Below are 17,052 nucleotides of genomic sequence, written 5' to 3' on the forward strand. Positions count from 1 at the left end.
GGGAGTCCCAGAAGGACATGCAAAGGGAAGCGCGGAATCTCTGTGTCAAAGTGGGTATATACATCATCAAGGATCTGCCTCCAGTACCCTTTAAGCAACTTGCAGTCCCAAAGCAAATGCACCAACGTGCCCACTTGTCCGCAGTGGCGCCAACACAGTGCGTCTTTGGAGTGATCCATCTCGTGTAGGCGCTCAGGAGTGTAGTACCAATAGGTCGCTACCTTAGTGAGAGTATAAGTAAGCCCTATGTGGTACGCTGAGTGCTGCGCTCTATAGTATATACCCTCCCATTCTTTGTGAGTAAGCGTCCTACCCAGTTCCGTCTCTTAGCGCACCCTACCGGCGCTGTAAGTGTGAGTGTGTCTTCCCTGGAGCATCTTGTAAAGATCTGAAATTGGGGGAATTTTTAAAATGGAGTTCTTTCCTTTAGCCGCAGGCCCGAATGGTGTCGATAGGCCCAGCGACTCGCGTCGACAACCGGAACCGGGGGATTTTTTAGTGATCGCGTCGAGGCACGCAAACGAAACAATACCGTAGATTTGTGATGTTTTGCGTGTCGAAGAGGTGTGGAAACACTGCACCGAACCAGAGTGCTGAAGTTACATCCGAACCCGATGGCGGAAAAAAAAATCTAAGAATGGAGTTGATGCCCATGCGCACTATCGTCCAAGGGAGGAGGAGTCACCTATCTTGTGACTACAAAGACTTCTTCCAAGACAAGGTGCAAGCATCCAAGCACAACACCAGATGTTGATTTATGCAAAAGTATGAATTCTGCAGCTCATATGCCTCAAACATCCCATTTCTAACACAAGTAGTCTTGATCCTGCTCCTCAAGAGAACAGTCCAGCCTGAACTGCCAGGCCAGGTCCTCCCTGGACCGGAAACAAGCACCCTGGGGTCAGTTTCGGGGTGGCATAGTGAGCAAACGAACGAACGATTAAACCCAGATCTGTGACTGGGGGCGAGTTGCTGAACTTTACATTTTGCCAAACTTAGAGGAAATATCTGGTCCTGCCTCCCACAGGGTGGTTGTGTGCCATGATGGCAAACTAAAGCGGCTTGGAGGTGGATGCCACAGGGTGGGGTACTTGGAAGCTCACTGTCCCTGGTGGCATGGATGTTGTCTGCCTGATCCTTGCCCCCTACAAGGACTGAGGTACCTGCTGCGTGGGTGATGGCCCTAGCATGGCCGATATGCCCAACCTTTGGAGTAGCCCCGAAAGGTGGGAAACGGCTGAGGGAACTGTGGTGCAGTGAGTAGAATCGTCTTTCTTGCCAAATAGTTGAAACCAACTAAAGGTATATTCATCAGTGAAGGGTGCCCACTCTAGTGCAAAATGCTCTGCCCAAGCAATCAGTCGTGTCCAGTCCAGAATGGATTATATATTTGGCTGCATACTGACCATCCTGGATGGTTTTGGCCTGGTTGGCCAAAATTCCTCCGAGACTGCTGCAATATTTTACTAACTATGTCCTATAAAGCATGGAAATATCTCCCTACTAAACAGCTGTCATTGACCAGCTGTGAGAGGGATAGGCTGGCCAATGAAAAAATAATTTCCAGAATGAATGAGTGAATAAATTAAGGGATTCATAGAGAAAAACAGCCACTCCAAAAAGGAGTGCCCCGGCATTAAAAAGAACCAAGGGAACCAGCCATGAAAACGAGGTTACTAGGCAGAGACCAACCTAATTAAATGCTTTCTTAAGTGCAATTAATTGCATGCAAGCCAGAATGTCAGCATAACATGGTTCATGGCTTTGGCTGCCAAGATGGAGAAGGAGCACCCTCCCCTCCTGGAATGTTTACAAGAAGATTATCAGAAAATATCAAGGTTCAAGCTGGAATGTAATGCTAAAGACAATCAGATTAATGTTGGGTCCACAATTATAGGTAGCTCAGTCAGCCAGTGACAAAGCACTAAAAATGGTCCTTTTTTGGACAGAAAAGTAGTTTAAGATGGTGCGATACTGATACACAAAGGGGTCTTAAGAACTAATCGGACTGCAGAATTCTGAATAGTCTGAAGTGTGGTTTCCTAAATACTCCAGTTAACCAATGGAAATTATATTTGCATAGTCTAGCCTAGCAATGACAACGGTGTGGACCACTGTTTTGTGACCTTCTAAGGAAGAAGATTTAAGAATTTCTTAAGGGAATGGAGTAATGCAAAACAGGTTCTGATGACTGAAAAGATCTGTGGGAGAAATGAAATATTGTCAAACGACACTCCCAGATTCCTGACTATAGTGGAAGACTTTGGGGGTTAGAACAGACCAGAGGCCACCAATTACTGATCCAGTTATACTGGGAACATCAGAAGAGAAGAATGTCAGTCTATTCAGAGTTACATTTAAGATTGCTGTGATGCATCCAGTCTATGACCCTGAAATGCAGTACCAAACGTCTCTCGTCTGCTAAATATGTGTTGGTTGTGTCGCACAAGTTACTACTTGTGTAACGATATATCTGTAAGAGACATTAGTTAGTGATAGATTCCTTACCTTAGAATATCCCCAGGCGTCAGACAGGATCCGGACAATTTTGCGTAGCAATACCCTGCGCGCCAGCAGGCGTCGTCCGCGGCTCCGCATCCGTCGTCGACATCGTTAGCGCCAGGATGACATCGTCGTAGTACATAGACGCTGCCCATGCACGCTGACGTCAGTTCTGATACACAGTTTTTCTGCACCAGATACGCAGAGCCATGATAGAACCAACACTGGTGCCATGAAACTAGGGCCTTGAAAAGGGATGACCTTAACCCTAAATATCGGTTCGCAGAATGGGGAGGATGGGTGGGTCGGTAAGGAATCTATCACTAACTAATGTCTCTTACAGATATATCGTTACACAAGTAGTAACTTGTGCATCTGAAAGAGAAACGTTAGTGATAGATTCCTTACCTTAGAATAGATACCTCAGCAATACCAACACCGGTGGTGGGTCTGCGAACCAATAATCACACCAGAAAGTCCTGGAGGACGGAACGGCCAAAGTAGCCATCCTTCCGGACTTGACTGTCCAGGCAATAGTGTCTTGCAAACGTGTGCAGCGAGGCCCACGTAGATGCCTGGCAAATGTCCTGTAAGGGCACTCCTCGGCAGTGGTATTCGCGGTGGCCCGAGTGGAATGAGCCCTCAGTCCAACAGGGGGTTCCTTCTTAGCCAAGGAGTAACACGCCTGGATACACAAGATGATCCACCGCGAGATGGTCCGCTTAGTGCCCACGTAACCAACAAAGAGTTGGTCATCCACCCGGAACTGGCGTGTGCGATTCAGATAGTAAGAGAGCGCACGTTTTGGGTCCAGACGGTGGAGCCTCTCTTCCTCTTTCGAGGGATGCGGAAAGAAGGTGGGCAAGGTAATGGACTGCCCGATGTGGAAGGCCGTGACAAACTTTGGCAGGAAAGAGGGTCTTGTCCGCAACACAACTTTGTCCGGATGAACAGAGAGGAAAGGAGGTGTAGAAGAAAGAGCCTGGAGCTCACTCACTCTCCTGGCAGAGGTGATGGCAACCAGGAAAGCAGCCTTCAGGGTAAGAAGACGGAGAGGACAGTTGTGGAGCGGCTCAAAGGGAGCACACATTAGGTAGGTAAGCACAAGATTTAAGTCCCACTGGGGCATCACGAAGGGAACGGGAGGAAACATGTGTGTGATGCCCTTTAAAAACCTATTTACAATCGGGGACTTGAACAAGGAAGGCTGATCAGGTAGCCTTAAGAAGGCGGAAAGGGCAGAAAGGTAGCCCTTGATAGTGCCCAGAGCAGAGCCCTGCTGTGCAAGAGCAAGAAGGAAGAGGAGAACCTCAGAAAGGGGTCCAGAGAGTGGATCCACAGCCTTTGCTGTGCACCTGCCACAAATCTGTTCCACCTGTAGGCGTATACCGACTTTGTGGAGGGACGCCTGGCTGCCAGAATGACATTACAGACTTCGGGAGGCAAGTCAAATGGCCTCAACTTTCGCTGCTCAATCTCCAAGCTCGTAGGTGGAGACTGGACAGGTTCGGGTGGAGGACCGTCCCCTGCTGCTGCGACAGAAGGTCCTCCCGAAGAGGCAGACGAATTGGGGGAATCGACTGACATGCTGAGTAGCTGTGGATACCAGTATCTTCGTGCCCAGTCCGGAGCCACAAGGATAACCTGGGCCCGATCGCGCCTGATCTTCTTCAGCACTCTGGGCAGAAGTGGTATAGGCGGAAAGGCGTGCAATAGACCGCAACTCCACTCGCAACGAAAAGCGTCTCCAAGAGCGAGTGCCGCCTTGGAAACTCCAACACGCAGAACTGATGACATTGCGCGTTCTCTTCTGTGGCAAATAGATCTAACCAAGGCTCTCCCCACTGCTGAAAGAGGCCTTGCGCCACGTCGGAGTTCAGACGCCATTCGTGATCCATCATGCACCAGTGGCTGAGTTCGTCCGCCCTGGCATTCAGGGAACCTGCCAGGTATTGAACCACCAGGGTCACGCCCTGATGTTCCAGCCACTGCCAGAGGTGCAGAGCCTCCTGGCATAGGGTCCACGACCCCACCCCGCCCTGTTTGTTGCAGTACCACATGGCGGTGGTGTTGTCTGAACACCTGCACTACACCCCCCCGGACAGAGGGGAGGAATGCCTTCAGTGCAAGACAGGTCGCCCGCAGCTCCAGAAGGTTGATGTGGAGCCGGGACTCCGCCGGAGACCAGAGGCCTCTGATATCTGCCTCTCCCATGTGGCCCCCCCAGCCCAGGAGGGACGCGTCCGTCACAACTACGTGCTCCGGTGGGGTAGGGAGAGGGATCTGCCACTGACCCAATCGCGGTCCGTGAGCCACCACTACAACTGTCTTGCAGTGCCCTCCGAGATCAAGACATGGTTGGACAAGTTGCCCTGATGCTGGGCCCACTGAAACTTCAGGTCCCACTGCAGAGCCCGCATCCGCCACAGGGCGTGATGCACCAGAAGGATGCAGTAGGCCATCAGCCCCAGAAGCCGCAGCGTCAACCTGACCGAGACTCGGGATAAAGGCTCTAAAGATCGCAATCATAGCCTGAATATCCCAAACCCGCTGTTCGGGAGGATAAACCCGAAACTGCGCCGAGTCCCGAACCGCACCGATGAAGAGGAGCTTCTGGGAGGGACACAGGTGCGACTTCGGCACGTTGATGGAGAACCCCAGCAGGTGCAGGAGATCGGCCGTAGTCTGGAGGTGGCTTACGATTGTCTGGGGCGAGCCCGCCTTCAACAACCAGTAGTCGAGGTAGGGGAAGACGGACACCCCTAACCTGCGCAGATGGGCTGCGACCACCGCCATCACTTTTGTGAACCCCCGTGGGGCGCTGGTAAGGCCGAAGGGGAGCACAGTAAATTGAAAGTGCTCGTGGCCTACCGTGAACCGAAGGTAACGCCGGTAGGCAGGCAGGACGGGGATATGAAAATAAGCGTCCTGCAAGTCCAACGCTACCATCCAGTCTCCGGGGTCCAGGGCAGCTAAGACCTGAGCCAGAGTCAGCATCTTGAACTACTCCTGTCGGAGGAAGCCGTTGACGTTCCGTAGGTCCAAGATAGGGCGTAGGCCCCCTTTGCCCTTCTGGGGTACCAGAAAGTAGTGGGAGTAACAACCACACCCTACTTCCGGCCCAGGAACGCGCTCGATGGCCCCCTTGGCCAAGAGGGCCGTGACTTCCTCTTGCAGAAGTTGCAAGTGATCCCCCGACACGCGGTGGAATTGCGGTGGCATGGCTGGAGGGGTCGCCTCGAAGGGGAGGGAGTAGCCCCTTCGGACGATTTGCAACACCCACCTGTCCGATGTGACAGTGCACCAGTGGAAGAGGTGATGGCGAACCCTGCCCCCCACTGGCGTCACATGGGCCTGAAAGCACGGACTAGGAGGGTTTTGAGGCAGGTGCTGCGGGGGAAGGTGTGGACATGCCTCGCCGTGGTCCCCGACTGCCGCTACGGCGGTTTCCATGGCCGCCACCGCGCTGTTGAGCGTTCTGCGGCACGTGGCTGGCGGCACGTGTGGGGGCGCCCCTTCCTTGGCCACAAAAGGAGCGAAAGGCACCTGTATGCTGGCGTGGGGCCGAGAGGCCCAAGGACTTGGCCGTAGCCCTGGAGTCCTTAAAACGCTCAAGCGCATGGTCTGCCTTGTCGCCAAAGAGGCGACGGCCATCGAACGGCATTTCCAGAAGGGTAGCCTGGACATCGGCCGAAAAGTTGGCGGACCTCAACCAGGCTTGGCGTTGAACCGCCACCGTCGTTGCCATCGCCCTGCCCAGTGAGTCTGTTGTATCCAGCCCACACCGGATGGAATACCGTGCTGCATCTCGACCCTCCGCAAAGGCTTGGACGAGTTTTGCCCGGGCCTCCTCCGGACATTGTGGCAGCACTTCTGCGGCCGTGTCCCACAGGGTGTGGGTGTAGCGGCCCAAGAGGCATGCAGTATTGACTGACCACAGTGCCAAACTCAGGGACGAGAACACCTTCTTCCCGAACTGTTCGTACCTCTTGGATTCCCGATCGGGCGGGGCCGTCGGGAATGCGGTCTGGGAAGTGGAGGCCTGGATGACCAGGCTCTCGGGGGTGGGATAGGTGGACAAAAAGCATGGGTCGCCCGAGGCCGGGCGGTAGGATCTGTGGCGGGCTTGGACCAAGTGCCCACAAGAACGTCACACAAGGCCTCGTTGAACGGCAGTAGAGGCTCACTGGCGCTTGCCTGCGGTTTAAGGACCTCAGTGAGGAGGTTAGTCCTCACGGCCGCGACAGGGAGCTCTAAGTTTAGGGCCTTGGCTGCCCTCGTCAACACTACACTATAAGCAGCCCCCTCCTCCGTAGCCACGGTTGGAGGGGAGACAAATCCAGTGTCTGGTGAAGTGTCAATTCCACTGGCCTCCCCAAGCTCATATGTCCAGTCCTGTTGAGACTGGCACTCCCGTGCCAGAGGGTCCTCAGACCCCTCCCAATCACCCTCGTCACCCATCTCCTGTAGTTCAGGGTCAGCAGATGGGGCCAGTTCATTGAAATAGAAATCCCCAAAGGCCGTCGGTAGCGGCGCCCAGCGGTGCCGCTCCGGCGCCGGAACCGGACCGAGAGTAGGATCGGGGACGGCGCCCATAGCAGGCGCCGGGGGCGACACCCGCTGGGCTAGCGCCGGTGAGGTCGTGAGGTCGACCGGCGACGACCCGGATCCGGAAGCGGATCCAGGGAGGGCCTGCGGCGCCGGGACCAAAGTCGGTGGCGGCGCCGGGGCCGAAGCACCTGACGGCGTCGGAGCCGAAGCACCCGACCCGCTAGGCCTTCCAGCCCGGGCCGTTGGGCCTGGGGGCGCCACTGAACCCGGCTGAGGAGGGAGGGACTTCATGGCCATGAGGTACCGCTCGACCTCCTCAGGCGTCGCGTCATGCCCAGGGACCCGAAGGTGTGGGGCAGGCGGAGACTCCGTCGGAGCCGCGTGGGTAGTGTCACCCGAATCCCCCGGCCGCATCGCGCGAGCGTCGGGATGGGTCGGAGAAACGATGCTGTCTCTCCGACCTCTCATGCATCTTACCTGAGGACTTGGATCCTGACGACCGATGTCCACTCCCGGAGCTGCGAGGGCTCCGACCCCGCGACCCGTCCCTCGACCTCCTGTGGGACCGGGACCTGGAGCGGCGTGGGGCCGACTGCCGGAGTTCCAGTCGCTTGCGGGACCGCTCCCGCCTAGCTTTAGACCTCAGGACCCGGCAGTCGGAGCAGGTGTGGTCGTCGTGGTGGAGGCCTAAACACTTGAGGCACCGGCGATGGGGGTCGGTAACCGACATCAGTTGGTCGCACTTGGAACAGGGTTTAAACCCGGGCATCCCTACCGGCACCGTAGGAGTCGATGACTCGCGTAAAGAAATGATCAAAAAGATCAAAAAGTTTAGTCAAAAAAGACTAAGGGGTAGAGCTTCTAAGGATCTGCGCTAGCTGGCGCGGAAAAAAGAAGAACTGACGTCAGAGCGCATGGGCGGCTTCTATGTACTCCGATGACGTCATTCCGGCGCTAACGACGCGGCCTGGGGATATTCTAAGGTAAGGAATCTATCACTAATGTGTCTCTTTCAGATATTCTGATCTGTCTAGAATTAATAAGAGCCATTTTCACAGCAAATCTGTATCAGTGCATGATGCCCGGGTCATATACCTTTAATCCTAGCTTGCATTCACATGAACCTAGCCACATAAGCAGGCGACTTTCCATCCTTGCCCCTAGTATCTTGTGGACAGAAGCACCTCTGGAAACATGTATTTCGTGCAAATCATTTATATTATTGAAGGACTGAGCTGGAATGTACATTTTAATAAGTTGGTAAACATCCATAGCCATTTGTCACAGATCTGCTAAATCTGTACACAGATGAGAGTGTAGCTGTACACAGATATGTTTGTAACTGATCAGAGGTCAGCTCCCAAATTAATCATCTATAGCTGCCCTCTTCTTTCACCCTTTCATTAGCAATATGCCCCTTAAATCAATGACTCCCCAATTTACAACACCGGGTATTGATCCAAAGTTAAATGTATGGTTTATTTGGGTACCGTTTCTGTGAGAAATTGAATTGTTGGTTGACTGGGGTGTGAGCCCTGGTCAAGCTACCACAATCTTTGTCCGGATGAAGCACAAGCCAACCCTAAATGAACCTGTGTTCAACCCTCTGGTAGCTTGGCACAGAGCAGTCAGGCTCAACTTTAATATGTAAAGCATTTGTGCAACATTTCAAACAGCAATAATGTAAAAACGAGCACACACACAAAGGATCCCCCACCAAGTTAGAGAAATAGAGTACAATTTAATAAATAAAATAAGACCAAACCTACAAAATTCCAACCAGTAGACCGTAGTTATGATGTTTTTAAAGAATTCAGTGAAAATAGCACAAAAAAGAAAGCAGCGCAACATTTTGTAGATTTGTATTGGAACTCAAAGCATAACGCCGTGAAAAAAAGAAGCACCCGGCACGGTCATTCATATCTTTCCACATCTTGAGCACAGAAGTCGTGGACCTTGCCTTCAAGACAACTGTGGATCTGCCGAATTTGTTTCACTGTAACTTTATACTGCCAAAAGTCAACATGGCAATTGACCATAATCCAGCTTTGAGGGCTGCTCATTTCATCACTCGAACTTGAGGAGGAGAGAACCATTCACTCATGCAAGGCCTATTAAAAAAACTCCCCTGATTCAATTGTAAACCAGTAAAACCAGTAAACACTTGCTCTCGTCAAAAGAGGGTAAATTTACTAAAGCATACCAGATTCCTGAAGCAGTGTATTCAACTCCAACATCAGTTCATGAGAAGGCACAAGCTGATGTAGAATCTGAAAAAAAGAGATTGAGTCAGTTTAGCTCTTTTTTTCTTTACCATCATTTTATACAGCTTTCCACTTCATCTTAAACTTCTGTCCTCTTTGCTTCATCACAATTCAAAGGTGACCTGGTAGTGCTGAAGAGCACCACATACTGTTTCTTATATTCTAATCATTTTTTAAAGTTTCAAATGTTACTTTGTCACTAAACTTTTCACATAACTGTATCATCATTTTAAGCTTTGTTTTTTTCCATTGTATTGCAAAATGAAGTAATATTTTATTACCATACGTAAAGCTAACACATGGCCTTGTACAACATTAAAATATCAAAAGTGAGCCTATCAGCTTGATCAAGGGGTGAGCTTATGTGATATATATGTATATATATATATATATATATATATATATATATATATATATATATTCACTGAAAAAACCATAGGTTTCACACCAGTTATAGTTAGCTGGAAATTTTACTGACATAAAACCATTGAAATTCCCACGTTATAGTTAGTTGGAATTTGGAATTTTGGCATTTGGAAGTGGATTTGTAGAGCGCATAGCTACCCTTAGGCATCCCAGCGCTGAGAGGACCTAGTTTTTTCCAAGTGGAGGCCAGAAACAGGGAGGTTTAGGGGAAGTGCCAAGTTTTTCATTGTTTTCGGAAGGAGAGTAGATTATGATCTCTCCTCATGGCAAGTGGGAGGGTGTTCCAGAGCTTTGGCGCGTTGTAGGCGAACATGCAACCGCCAGATCGTGCCTTTTTTATTCTTGGGATGGAGGCCAGGGCAAGTGAGTCAGATCTTAGATGTTTGGTAGACTGGTGTGGTTTCATCAGGGATCTGAGTATTGGAGGGCCCTTATCATGCAAGATTTTGTGCGATATGCAGAGCGTCTTGAAAGTGATGCGCTCCTTCACTGGGAGCCAGTGTAGGCTTTTGAGGGCTGGTTTCGCCGAGCTCCGTGCTTTGGTTCCCGTAAGGACTCTAGCTGCGGCGTTTTGGGCCACCTGTAATTTTTGAATGACTGATGCAGGGGCTCCCAGGTACAAAACGTTACCGTAGTCTAACCTTGAGTTAACCAGTCCCTGCATCAGTAACTTCCTGGACTGGAAGGGAATCAGGTGGAGGATCTTTCGGGCCATACGGATTAAGCCGAAGCAGGTCCCTGAGGTTTTTCTGGCCTGGGTTTTAAAATTAAGGTCCTGGTCGAGCCAGATACCTAGGCTTTTGACCTCGGTTTTAGGAGTTGGGTAGGTACCCATGCAAGGTGGCCAGGAAAGATTTGTGGGTAATTTGTTCTGGTTACCCAGGAAAAGGATCTCCGATTTTATCGCCGTTAAGCTTGAGTCTTGAGTCAGACATCCATTGTGAGATACCTTCGAGACATCTGGCGAGATTTTCTAGGCTAGTGTTTGAGTGATTGATGGACACCACCAGCTGAGTGTTGTCAGCGAACATCACTGTCTTGACGCCAAAAGGAGTGATAACGTCTTCGAGGGGGGACATATAAACATTAAAAAGTGTGGGGCTAAGGGAGGAGCCCTGGGGGACCCCACACTGCATGGTCAGGGCTTTGGACGTGGAGAGACCATCAGACACCTGAAAAGATCTACCCTCAAGAAAGGATTTAATCCACGCAAGGGCTGAGTCGGTGATTCCCACTCGACTTAGCCGGTGGACCAAGATGGCGTGGTCCACCGTGTCGAAGGCGGCACTTAGATCGAAGAGGATCACTGCCACTGATCCTCCTGCGTCTATGATGGCTCTCGCCTCTTCGACAACTGCTAGTAGGGCGGTGTCGGTGCCTTGCCCCGGTCTGAAGCCGGTCTGGGAGTCGCGTAGTAAGTGATTTGACTCCAGAAAGAAGGATAGCTGCTGGTTAGCTATTCGTTCGGCCACTTTGCTGATCCCTGGGAGGAGCGAAATGGGCCTGAAGTTGGAGGGGTCCGTGGGGTCAAGGTGGGGTTTTTTCAGGAGGGCTTTGACTGTAGCCTTTTTCCAATTGGCTGGGACGGCGCCCTTCCTAAAGGATGCATTTATGAGATTGGTGAAAGGTTGAGCTACAATGGGGGCGACCAGTTTTAGCTTGCTGATGGGAGCAGGGTCAGAGGGCGAGCCACTTTTTACAGTTTGCAGGGTATCTAAAAATGTCTCCGTGGAGATCTGGTCAAAGGCTCGTAGGTAAGGAGCATCAGGATGAAGGGGAGGTGAGGTGGTGTGGAGAGGAACGCAGGGTACAGGGAGTGAAGTAAGTATTTTTTCGATTTTTGCGGAGAAGAAATTGGCCATTTGATTGCATCTAGCACCCTCAGGGTCTGGAGGGGAGGGGGTCCTGGATTTTTGTAAGGAGCCGTACTATGCTATAACTTGCGCGCCTGCAATGCACTGCTGATGACGTCACATATTACATCACTCATGACATGGTCAGTGAATTTAATAGGTTTTTTAAATGCTAATTCCTAACTATAACTGGTGTGAAACCTATGGTTTTTTTCCAGTGAATTTCATAGGTTTTTTAAATGCTAATTCCGAACTATATATAAGATCCCAAACCTATGTTTTTTTCAGTGAATTTCAAAATGTTGTTAATAGCAAATGTCTATAGCTATGAAATGTAATATTTTTGAAAATGAATGAATCCTATATTATATTTGTATTTAAAACTATTTTTTAAATGTATATTCTTATTTATTTTTTGCCCTGGAGCGCTCCCGTGGCGCGCCCCGGTGAGCGCCCCGGAAAGTGTAGTCTTTTGAAGCGCCCCAGGGGGCGCTCCGGAGACCGTCCCGTTAGCGCTATTGCCGCGAACGAAAACATCATCGTGACGTATCGCGTAGCCGCGTCCACGTGATACGCACAGCGTAAGCGCACCCGTAAGCACTCGAGCAAATACGATCGCGCAACGTAAACATCCGACGCGCTCACGCGACCCGGGGGGCGCGTCGGGTACGCGCGTCGGGTCATGTGACCTGAAAATAACACTTTTAATTGGTGCAGAACAGTTTTGGTTTCATAATGATGAAATCCCTAGTCTTGTGACCTGAAAATAACACTTCTCATTGGTTCAGGACATTTTTTTTTTCCAAATGATGAAAAACCTCACCTTTTTTCCTTAATCTGACTTTGTCCTTTGACTGAGGAAGACCGGTTTTGAAATCTTTGAGGTATATTTTGTACTTTGAAATGGCTACAGTAGCAGCATCAGCTGGAGCATCTGCACCACCACCACCACCACCACCAAGAGGACCACCACAACATCACATTGGTGGTCAAGAAGAAGAGGAGGAGGAGGAAGAGGAGTAGAAGACGAGGAGGAGGTGGCTGGAAGAACACAATACCCCATACCAACCCAAGCCACACATTGTATGGGAGTTTTTGTTCCATCCCTGAGGGAAAAAAGAAAGTGAATGCGGCAAAGGTGCCTTGCCTTATCTGTGACATGGAACTCTCAAGGGGTAACCTAAATAAAAAATATTCATTTGGGAACAATACCATGATAAAGGCACATGCAGCGCAAGCATCCTAACAACTATGCTGCCGCAGAGATGAGAGAACTGGCCAGCAACCCTCCCCAATCTACACCCAGCACCTCCCAACGAAAACAACCCACTCCATCGGGACCAGAGACAAGGGAGACAATCCCTTGCATTCAACCACGGTTTGGAGAATTTAGGGTCACCTGTATTTTTTGTGGTAAGACCATCTCCTATGGTGAGCAGAGCCTAAAGCTCATCCTCCTTGCTGGTGACAACTACAATTGCCCCCAAAAACCCTAATTTTTTCCTGATTTTTTTTTGTGCTCCTGTTGAGCCATTTTCAATTCCCTGTTTTTTGTTTCTCCCCATAAAAATAACCAAAAAAACCAAAATAGTTCATAAAAGCCAAAAAAAGTACTAAATGTTCAAAAAACATTAAAAAAATATAAAACAACAAAAAGAAGAAAAAAAACAGTTCTTTTTAGAACTACCTCCAATTTCTAAAAAAAGGCTACATTTTTTTAAAAACTCTATCATTCATTTTTCCCCATGGGACGCTCCCCGGTCTGCTCCCCGGTGCGCGTACCGGGCGCTCCCCCCGCGCAAATAAAAAAAAAACACCCGCGGGGCCCTTTTATAGCCCCCACATCAAACCTAGGGGGTCAAGGGGGGTCTACTCTGCCCCCTTATTGTCATTTCCCATTTTGTTTTTCCCACCTCTTGTGTCTCGATCCTACCGAGACACAAGATGGCGGCCACTCCGGACTGTTTCGAATGTTTACAGACACCCGAGAGCCAATCAGCTTTCCGTGCGCACCTCACGTGGCGAGCCCAGAGCGCTCCCCGGTGCGCGTACCGGGGCGCTGCCATAGATATATCTATTTTTTTAACCTAAATTACTCAAAAAACACTGGAGCACATATTTTGAGACATAGCAAAGGCACATCGGGCTACCAGTCCCTACAATTTTGCCAAGTTTGGTGGAAATCCATTTAGCCGTTCGGGCTAAAAGTGAGTTCGACCGCCCTATGGAAATTAACATGGGAAAACACGTTTTGGGACCCCCCTTTTATCTCGGCCCCCGCTTCACGAATCCCCCCCAAACTTTCAAGGAAGGACCGGAGCTCCGAAAAGCAAATTTTAGGAAATTTTCAGGCAGATTCGTCAACCGGCGCCAAACTTATTCACAATAGAATTTTGAGATTTTGCATTGAAAAAAATCCTAACTATAACTACCTACTGGCGACCATCAGTAGGTTATATATATATATATATATATATATATATATATATATATATATATATATATATATATATATATATATATATATATATATATATAAACGTGTGAACAAGACTACATCGTTAGTCGAAACGTTGCATCTTTTGGAAGGCACAGGAACGAAATAAACATCTTGCCTGGAAACACGTGGGGTCTGTCTCTTCTCTCGCCGCTTGGTAGTGGAGGTTGGAAGATTTGTGCAGATATATATATATATATATATACACATATATATACACCAGATCTATCATCTTTCTCCAGAAAATCAAATGTATATTTCAATAATTCACGCAATGCAATGTTTATTAATATTGACTACTATAAAAATGCTCATACGGTTTTAATTTAAAAAAAAAATGCATGTGACTCTTTTTATATCGTTTTTATTATTAGATTTTCTGGGTGAGAAACATCAAGATAAATAGTCAAACATATTGGTTTAAAATAAAATTAAATAAAACAAACATGTCTGAGTATTTCTTTTAACTTTTTTGGCACAGAAAATGCAATCATTAAAACAACAAGTGGGCCTTGGACGCCAGTTGAAGAGCATTTGGGTCCAGCTAGGAGTGCTTTAAAAAACAGATGGTAAGGTCTCCTGTGGTCATGACCCAGGAGACGTTTTTTTTGTTCCCTAATGTTGCTGCAGGGACCGCAGAACTCCTTGATCCAAACATGAGTCAGCATGCAAGGAAGAACACGTTTTGCCAAATGACCTTTGATTCACATGATAGTATGGGTAACTCCAAATTCAGAGATGTACAAATAACCTCGGTTCTGAAACTCAAGATCTTGTGCACATTTCAGAAATACACAGGGTTCCTTTATACCCCTATGGCATGATTTTGGAAAACCTACAAGCCTTACAAATGTTTGTGACCAGAAAGGTGCGGCAAACTTAATGGTATGTCGCATTAGTAATAGGCCTTCGAGAAAAGAAATTAAAGATGAAGACGCAGTCACCAATTGCTATTTTGTCTACTTTTTTCATAATTATTAGATTGCAAAGATTAGTTTCATTGAGAAATCGTTCAGGGATCTGCACAAATAACCCCTTGTTAAATTCTGATTTTTGTCTACTGCTGTTGGTTTCCTGGATCACCCATAGGTTTCACAGCTGTTACCATCACAAACTGCAAGTAGGTTGACACCATAAAATAAAAAAAACACAAAATGTAAAAACTGTGGTAAAAAATTGTTTTTGATACAACTCCACCAAAAAACCCATGCAAATAGCCATATTTTGGCAATTTATTCAGTTTCCTTTTTACCCAAGAAATGGAAGTGCATTTCTATGGCCAGATCCAGGTCGGCTAAGAATATACAACAGGAAGGGCATTTTTCTGTACGAAACCAGCATTGTAGATACCTAGTTTGGGGTCCTGGCTAGAATGAGTGGTTCAGCTTACCTTCTACTGCTGTATTTGCCCATGAATTGTAGTAGCTCTCTTTAGCTATAGAGAGGCTTGGGAAGGGAGCAAGAAAAAAAACGTTTGCATCCAAAAGTGAATACTTGGGAGGCATAACCATGGTGTACAAGACAAGGTGTGCGTCACTCATCATTTTTTTGCTCTGAGAAATGAAGCTTCTGCTGGACCGCACACATAAGCTATATGCCCCAATAGAGCCCTACCCAACTCTACCCGTCTACCTCACCTCGCTGAGGATTTTGATTCTCATGGATCCCTTTTAGTAAAAAAGTAAAACCAAACATTGGATGAAGCTATAATGCAATCCTAGAGGGGAAGCCATCTCAGAACTAAAGTTTTTCAAGTTTGTACTTTTTGGACCTTTTGGAATGAAAACTTGAGGCTTCAGTGAGACTCTAAATTTATCTGATCAGTATTAGAGGAAATATTACCACAGTACCCTGTTTTGAACAGGTGAACATTCTTACTTCCATATTTTCTTTCATCTCAGATGGTAAAACGGTTGACCAAGATGAAACATTGGGCTGTATCTGGCCATTGCTCCATTGTGTTTGGGTTGGTAAGATGTTTATGGATCTGGCCATTGCACCCACTGAATTAAATTAGTGCTGTGTTGTTTTTTGCCATTTACCTTTTTTCATATCTTTGAATACCGACAATTGACTTTTGTTGTTTCAGTCTTACTTTTTCCCTTTCATTTTTCATACCTTTACTTAACTGCTTTAAAAAATGTACGAGGTTGGTTGCATGATTTTAACTTTGTTTTGTCGCTGCTTGAATCGTTTCCCTGAGGAAACCCTGTGCTTTTGCCATATACTCAACAAGTTACTTACCTTCGGTAACTCTCTTACCATGAATACTCTAACTGCTGATTACTCACCTTTTGAATATTTCCGAGGCGAGTAACTCAATATAAAGTCTTTTTGGAAGTAGCTCTACATGCCAACAGGTCTCGTAGTGTGGCTCTGCACAGATGCCATTCCACTCTGAAAGAGACGTGCCGAACCGCATACAAGCACTACCCATGCACGCGGAGGTCAATTGCTTTCTAGGCTGCATCTCCAATAACAGAGCCCAACAGCAGATTGGCTCTGATCAGAGTGAAGATTTCTAGACCTTTTTAGATGAAAAAAGAGCCCAGTTCACAGAACGGGGAAGATGGGACGGCTGGTGACGAATCTGCGGTTAGATAGAAAACCCACCAGAAAGAGCTTTACGGAAGACAAGTAACTTGTTATTACCATGGCTACCTCTAACCTCCGATCACGGATTCCTCACCTTGAGAATAGATACCAAAGCAGTATCTCCCAGGGTGTAGGCCTGTGAACCGGCTCAGACCAAAAAGGCCTGCAGGACTGCATAGCAAAGTGCCCTTCTCTATGGGCCTGGCCTTCAGACACTAGTGCTTCGTGAACACCTACATAGCAGTCTAAACAGATTTGAAGAACAGACACTCGCTGTGCTAACACGGTGGTAGAAGCTTGGTCTCTGGTGGAATGAGCCCGTAAACCTTCTGGGGGCTACTTCTTTGTAATGTGTAGAAGATTT

The 17,052-nt window shown here is 48.3% G+C and overlaps 1 protein-coding gene across 2 annotated transcripts in view; it reads right to left on the reverse strand.

The window, feature by feature from the left end:
- TAF1A (TATA-box binding protein associated factor, RNA polymerase I subunit A) overlaps window positions 1-17,052 on the reverse strand; it is a 394,276-nt gene that overhangs the window by 102,370 nt on the left and 274,854 nt on the right. For both annotated transcript variants that reach the window (XM_086927938.1, XM_086927937.1), the window contains exon 8: window positions 9,257-9,323. In XM_086927938.1, the coding sequence (XP_086784064.1) occupies window positions 9,257-9,323 (67 nt within the window). The remainder of the gene's footprint in view (window positions 1-9,256; window positions 9,324-17,052) is intronic.

This window comes from Lissotriton vulgaris, chromosome 6, assembly GCF_964263255.1.
Source record: "Lissotriton vulgaris chromosome 6, aLisVul1.2, whole genome shotgun sequence".
NCBI lineage: Eukaryota > Metazoa > Chordata > Amphibia > Caudata > Salamandridae > Lissotriton > Lissotriton vulgaris.